The sequence below is a fragment of the Denticeps clupeoides genome, chromosome 11, assembly GCF_900700375.1.
Source record: "Denticeps clupeoides chromosome 11, fDenClu1.1, whole genome shotgun sequence".
In the NCBI taxonomy this organism is placed as follows: Eukaryota; Metazoa; Chordata; class Actinopteri; order Clupeiformes; family Denticipitidae; genus Denticeps; species Denticeps clupeoides.
Window position 1 is genome coordinate 22,098,332 of NC_041717.1, and position 7,497 is coordinate 22,105,828.

The following is a 7,497-nucleotide window of genomic DNA, read 5'->3' on the forward strand; positions in this document are numbered from 1 at the left end:
CCCCCCGACCCCGTATTTCTCCTCCGCCATTGGGGGTGCAGCCGGCCACGCGGTTATAGACGAAGGTTTTGTGGCCCTCGCGGCGCCTCCTGATGAACTAGTATTTACTCCAGGCCTCCGTCCTGCCGCAGCCTGAATACAGCTGACAAACGTCCAATTTACGCTCCTCGCTCCTCCCGGCCAAGCGGCGGGGAGGAAAATGCTCCTATTAGGGGTGGAGTAGCCATGGAAACCGCGGTGACACCAGTCGCCAGGTTCCAGGGTTGGCTCCTGTATGAACGGTGACAGTACGCGATCTCCATAAAGAGCGTAGGACAAGACTCCCGTAAAGTATGGATTTACCTGCTGTGTAGTTCCTGCCCTTCTACATGCCAAGGGGCAGCGGTGGCCTAGCGGGGGCAGGAAGCGGCCCCGTAATCAAAAGGTTGCCAGTTTGAATCCCAATGAGGTCCCCTTGATGAAGGTATCGTCCCCACACGCTGCTCCCCGGGCGCCTGTCATGGTGCCCACTGCTCCCTCAGGGTGATGGTTAAATGCAGAGGACACATTTCACTGCGTGCACCGTGTGCTGTGCTGCTGTGTATCGCAATGACAATCACGTCACAAAAAAAAGTAGATTCTCAGACATTATGCTTCTGCTCTGGGCTGGTGTGGCCTTTTCGCTATATTTCATTTATCAAACTCTTCCTTTGACAGCGGAACAAGTTCGACCGAACAGTCACGACAAAATGCTACAGGTAGACTTTTATCATACCAACAGATTCCTGGCAACTGCTGACGAGAAACGAACCAGAGGGTCACCGCAGCCACCACCACCACAACTGCTGAAGCTTCAGGGATCTTCATATGGACCAGCAGCATCATAATGGACACGTAATGTAGACCATGTCGCTGGACTAAAACCTACTCTGCACTGTCCAGCGCCTCCAAACATGGACAGATGCTCTATACTACACTGTGGACGTCTCCACCTCTACAACCGTAGGACTTTTTCTCTTATTGGACAAACCATCACCAACCCTGCACTGACACCACCTGCAGGTTCGCTCTACCCTGGAAGGGGGTCCCTCTCTCTATCACTCCCTCCCAACGTTTTGTGGAGTTTCTCCTTGTGTGTAGAAGGGTCAACTGTAGGGTCTGTCAAAGCCCATTGAGACGTACTGTATGTGATTATGGGCGTTATAAGAAATAAATGTTGCCGTTGGTGTTTATTCACAATACTGTATGTATTATAAAAACTGCAGCATAACCGTACATTAAAATATGAATTGTGTTATGAGTAGCATACCACGAGTCGCGTGTCCTTGCTCACGTTAAACAAATAGGGTGGTAGTAGGCTAGCGGGTAACACACTCGCCTATGAACCAGAAGACCCAGGTTCAAACCCCACTTACTACCATCGTGTCCCTGAGCAGGACACTTAACCCTGAGTGTCTCCAGGGGGGGACTGTCCCTGTAACTACTGACTGTAAGTCGCTCTGGATAAGGGCGTCTGGCAAATGCTCTAAATGTAAATGTTAAATTGGGTGTGGCTTTAAGTTGGGACAAATCTGATTGGTTAGCATGATTGTCTGGCAGGTGTGGACTGCCGTGAAGAGGACCTAAACTTTCTTTACTCTGCTGCATGCTCCTCTGACCAACTGATTCATGGTACAAACACAGTTTACCCTGTCACTGTAGAACACTGTAGTAAACTGGAAATTGAGGGTCACCACATGGTTGGGTGGTGGTTGGGACCATCAAGATAGAGCCAGTAAAGGTGATAATGGGTGTAGCGGAAGTTCATTGCCTTCACCCACAGGTTCAACAAACACGAGGTCCCAGATGGAGAAGTCTTAAACCTTGTCCAAAATCAGCAGTGAAATGAAAGCAGGCAGAAGATGCTAATGAGCCCTGAGCAGAGCTGTGAGTGTTGGTCTTCGCCCATCTGCCAGTAATCTTCTACAGATGTGAGAGGCGTAGGCAGCTTAGGTGCTTTTCTCGCTCGGCTGGAAAATGCCTGTGGTGCCAACATGACCACGGAGATGCGAGCCCTGTTCCAGTCATGCCCTCGCTGTCACTGATTTAGCGGAGAGCAGTGATTGGGAGCCGCACATCGAAAGTAATTAGTTTCCCGTTTGGGTTTTTCCCTGTAAAATTAACGATTTGTAGAGATAAAGACGCCCGGCGGCCCGCTTGGTAGTATGTTAATGAGGAACCAACGGTGCCTCTGAGAAGCAGCGAGGTCATAACAACACCAGGGACGAGTAATGGGAGAATTTGAAAAGCATTTTGGTACTTTACCCACGTACAGTACAGGCCAAAAGTCTGGACACCTTCTCATTCAACGTGTTTTCTATATTTTCATGACCATTTACGCTGGTAGATTCTCACTGAAGGCACCAAAACTATGAATGTGGAGTTATGTACTTAACAAAAAGTGGAGACCTGACCTCCACAGTCACCGGACCTGAACCCAATCCAGATGGTTTGGGGTGAACTGGACCCCAACAAGTGCTAAACACCTCTGGGAACTCCTTCAAGACTGTTGGAGAAGCATTTCAGGTGAGGACCTCTTGAAGCTCATCTAGAGAATGCCAAGAGTGTGCAAAGCAGTAACCAGAGCAAAGAAACTAGAATATAAAACATGTTTTCACTTATTACACCTTTTTTTGTTAAGTACAGAACTCCACATGTGTTCATTCATAGTTTTGATGCCTTCAGTGAGAATCTACCAATGTAAATGGTCATGAAAATAGAGAAAACACGTTGAATGAGAAGGTGTCCAGACTTTTGGCCTGTACTGTACCTACTTGTTCAGATTAGGTTCCAGTAAGGAACCAAAACCAGGACACTAATCCAGGTCAGGCTCCTAGAAAAAATATGATTATTTTAATTTACCAGCAACTCCATAAACTAGTCCTCATCCAGTCCAGGGTTTGCTCTATAGGTAGAAAATAATGAATAGGAGTTCAAATTTGTTTCCGGAAGCTGCTTTGTCATGTTTGGTGTGAAGTCATTTGTTTTTGTTTAATAAGACTAAAAAGAAGAAGAATTTATTGTAATTTATTGTATACTTCACATATATGTATATACTGCTCACCAAGGGTGACGGTTAAATACAGAGGACACGTTTCACCGTATCACCATGTGCTGTGCTGCAGTGTCTCACAATGACAATCACTACACTTTCACGTGTTGGTAGAAATCTATTGGGGCAGTGGTGGCCTAGTGGTTAAGGAAGCGGCCCCGTAATCAGGAGGTCGCCGGTTCGAATCCTGATCCGCCAAGGTACCACTGAGGTGCCACTGAGCACCGTCCCCACACACTGCTCCTCGGGCGCCTGTCATGGTGCCCACTGGTCACTCAGGGTGATGGTTAAATGCAGAGGACAAATTTCACTGTGTGCACCGTGTGCTGTGCGTATCAGAAGTGACAATCACTTCACTTAAAAAAATTGTATAAATGGAACGCTGTCTTCGCCGCTTCACGTAAACCCTTTAGGACCAGGGGTGGGCGTGCCAACCTCCCAGCAGCCTTCAGGCGTTGAAAACTGACATCGCACCCATGTCAGGTCCCATGGGTGGAGCCCACCGGCGCTCCACCGAGGGCCGTTTATTTACCATGCAGGTACCCGAATGGATCCCGCCGAGGAGCGCCGATCTGCCGCCTGTCTACTCTGGGAAAAAAGAGGGCGGCCATCTTTACACCGCTCTCTTCCCGCGTTCGGCTGGACCACTACACCATCATGACTAGTCCTCTTGGTAAAAAAAACTGCCTTCAGGCAAATGTATTCAGCCGTGAAGGTCACCTCTCAGTCGTTATTGACCAATAGCGCGGCTCCTGGCCATGGTCCCTGTTGGACGGCCATGACCTCTGGCTGAAGTTGACCCAACTGCCTGAGAAACCTCGTTCCACGGAACATCTAGCGTGATCAATCCAATCCGGCCAAAGCAAATCCGTGTCTTTTTGTGACAGAAGGTCCCGGTCTGGGGGTGAACTACCCTGAACCTGAAAGCGAGTGGAGTAACCGGAGCCTCACCATCAGCCAGGCCCTTGTGAATAGTCCAGTAACTCTGCAGGCACTGCAGCTCCTTCTTCATGCCCCGCTTGCAGCGGCAGTGGAACAGGGGACTGTCCTGCAGCACCTCCAGGGCCTCCTGGCACTCCCGGTTGGCCAGCATGTTCCTGTCCCGTCCCACCAGGCACTGGCGCATCACCCGGTAGCGGGAGCTGCACTGCGGGCTCTGGCTGCACATGTCGCCGGCCCGGACGCAGTCCACCGGCTTGTGCGGCTCGGCCGCGGACAGGGCGGAGGGTCCGGCGAGGGACAGCACCACGTCGTCTGGGGACAAAAAAAAAAAACAAGAAATCACTGCAGAGTTAATAATGGTAACGGTTCGGGCACGTCCCACGCGTCCGGGGTTAAAGGTCACGAGAAATTCATGCTGGAACGGTGTGGACGCGAAGCCAGATCTGGTTTTTAGGGAAACGAGGACAGAAAGCGGGCGGGACGTCGGAATAATCCCTTGTCTCAATTTGCTTATGATAAACCGCTTTTATTACGTCCCACTCATCATCTCCAATCAACCAGGAGCGCGGCAGAACGATCCGGAATCCCCGCTGGAGGTCAGTTCGGGGCTTCTGTGGACATGTTCTCTCCACACCGTTAGAACGCGAGGCGGCGTGGAAGCTGCACGGTTGCACTCTGTTACGTCATGGCGTCTCCAAGAGGAAGTCCAATTCACTGCTTTTGGTCACGATTCATCATTTTGGGTCATTACATGACCCCTTGGTTACTCTTCAGCCTTAAATTGACCAATTTTGCCTGGTTTCAAACGCCCGGTCAGAAGGTTCTAGAGGAGAAGTTCTCCCACCTCTTCTGGGAACAACTCCGAGAGGCGGGCCAGCATTGGTGCCAGAGTCCCCGGCAACGCGTCTTCAGTGTCCAGCCTCTGACGGGCTCCGTTTCTGGGTAAATCCACCGAGACCCCCGACTATCGATCATCAGTAAACTGGGTCCGAGGAGAAAGCTCCAGGGCTGGACACCAGTGACACCTACAGGTTCTAGCGGGTTCTGGCGCGAGACCGGGCGACACCTCGGCCACCTTCTCCAGGATGGAGATGAGACGCGGGGCTGGAACACCAGCCGGTCGTCGAGCAGGTCGTCTGTGACCTTGAAGGTGGCCACCTTCATCCCTTCTCCTGCGCAACGTCAACTTTTAAAGTTCCGAAGCGCCTTCGATAACCACCCACGACTCCTATCAATTATAACAACGACGTAACATGCATCGCATGATGAGGATTTTGGAACTTTCGATACTCACCTATCGCCAGCAGAATGACGTAAATATAAAAATACATCCTGCTTTATCTCCAGAGGTATCCGCTGAGAGGAGGAGGAGGAGGAGGAGGAGGAAAACGCTGCGCTCCGGTTCCGACTCCGGTTCCGACTCCGGTTCCGGCTCTCGGCGCACTGCGCGGCTTCACTGTCCGACCATAACTCCGATAAATCCACCCGTACCGACCCGAGTCCGCGGTTCAGCCGTGCGCTCCGGGCTCCGCGCGTCTCTCCATACGGAGCGCCGGGTGCAGGGGGGCAGGTGGGCGCTACGGCGCGGACATGCCTCCACTCGGGTCCGCGGATCGCTCGCGGATGGGTGGGGTGACGCCGGCTCACGTGTTCCCCTCCCACAGCCTCCTCCTCCTCTTCCTCCTCCTCCGACGACGACGACGACGAGGCTCGTAAAGTGTCGGATCGGAGAGACGCGAGGTCGCCACGGGACGGTTCGGGGTTTTGGTTCTGGTTCTGTTGCCACCTCCACCGACGAGGCTCGTAAAGTGTCAGATCGGAGAGATGCGAGGTCGCCACGGGACGGTTCTGGTTCTGGTTCGTCCACCGCCGGGCGATCGAGACGCACCGTGGACGCGTGACGGCGCAGTGACGTCCGGAACCGGGACTGATGGCGGGTGTCGGGGTCCTGGTTTGAATAAGAACCGAAATGTAATAACCAATCATGCAACGTGGTTTATGTTTTATTTTGGGGAGGTGGAGCCGAGGCAAAGCGGACCTGAAGGGGGCCCAACTCCAAGGCTTGATTGATGGATGGATAGTTTGTCACGTTCATGTAAAAGAGGAGTGTGTGTGTGTGTGTGTGTGTGTGTGTGTGTGTGTGTGTGTGTGTGTGTGTGTGTGTGTGAATCTGTGTGAGTGCATGTGTGTGTTAAATGGGGCGTGCATGCATATTCTTCTTAATTAAACCATTAAAACTTAATTTGTCAGTATTATTTACATCTTTTTTTTAGGTGATAAATGATCTTTCTGGACCATTTGGTTGATCACAGTTAATCGTGATGATGCAGAGTAGCCGCACAGTCCCTGTTCTGTTCAGTGATTTAAAAAATCAGCAAAATTTATCAATATTCAGAAAGCAACGATACGATGCAGTTTTTACTGACACGAGCAAAACAAGGACAATATGTGTGATTTTTCAAATGTAAAATCAAACAAATTCTGAAAATGGCGTTTATCTTGCAAGGCAAGATAAAAAAAATCCACAGGTGTAAGTTTTGAAAAAGTCTCCCCCTCCCAGACACGCTAGAAATTTCTCTTTTAATATCCTGCGAGATGCGAAATGTTCTTTATAGATCACGTCATGTGTTATTTGCACTTATTTGCATAAACAAAACAAGAGCCGTATAATAAAAAATTTTAGGCCAAAAAAATCCCGTTATTCAGACGCTGTTTGTGACATTTGCAACACTGAGAGGAGAGCAGATGTTCTGAACGCAGGGCTGCATCTGCCGTGACACTCGCACTTTCATCACCAGCCACACACTCACACGAGGAACCTCACAGCAGATCTACTCCCATTTTCACCATCAGCTCACTCTGACTTGACTAGGACAGGACACTCATTGTTGCAAGGCCCAGTACCGTCGTGGTCAAGGGTTTTGAGAAGGACACAAATACTTTCCTCCCCCCCGGAGACACTCAGGGTTAAGCGTCCTGCTCAGGGACACGATGGTAATAAGTGGGGTTTGAACCTGGGTCTTCTGGTTCACAGGGGAGTGTGTCACCTGCTTATGGCAGGTTGCTTATACTCCAGCATGGTATGAGGAGTGATCTGTGTTGCAGTGATCTTCTCATTCACACGAGTAAAAGTGTTGAAAGCTGGAGATCATTTTGTCCTGCTGGTTGAGTTGGAACAGCAGACTAGATGTTTTAAAAGGAGGGTGAAGCTAGAAATCATCGTCCTTCCTCCGTTAACCGTGGTTACCTGCAAGGAAACACGTGAGGTCATCATCGTGTTGCATGAAAAGTTCTTCACAGGAGAGGATATTGCTGCTAGTAAGATTGCACCGAAATCAACCAGATCACCAAAAATCTCAAGGATAGAGGTTCAAGTCTTCTGAAGAAGGCTTCAGGGCCCAAGAAAGTCCAGCAAGTGCCAGGACCTTCTACTGAAGAACATCCAGCTGCGGGATCGGGGTGCCACCAGCTAGATCAAGAATGGC

General features: G+C 50.4%; 1 protein-coding gene across 2 annotated transcripts in view; it reads right to left on the reverse strand.

The window, feature by feature from the left end:
• LOC114800104 (GDNF family receptor alpha-2-like) overlaps positions 1 to 5,628 on the reverse strand; it is a 58,010-nt gene extending 52,382 nt beyond the window's left edge. For both annotated transcript variants that reach the window (XM_028997215.1, XM_028997214.1), the window contains exons 1-2: positions 5,307 to 5,628; positions 4,022 to 4,324 (exon numbers count right to left, since the gene is read on the reverse strand). In XM_028997215.1, the coding sequence (XP_028853048.1) occupies positions 4,022 to 4,324; positions 5,307 to 5,343 (340 nt within the window). In that variant the 5' untranslated portion in view covers positions 5,344 to 5,628. The remainder of the gene's footprint in view (positions 1 to 4,021; positions 4,325 to 5,306) is intronic.
• Positions 5,629 to 7,497: the final 1,869 nt, after the last annotated feature.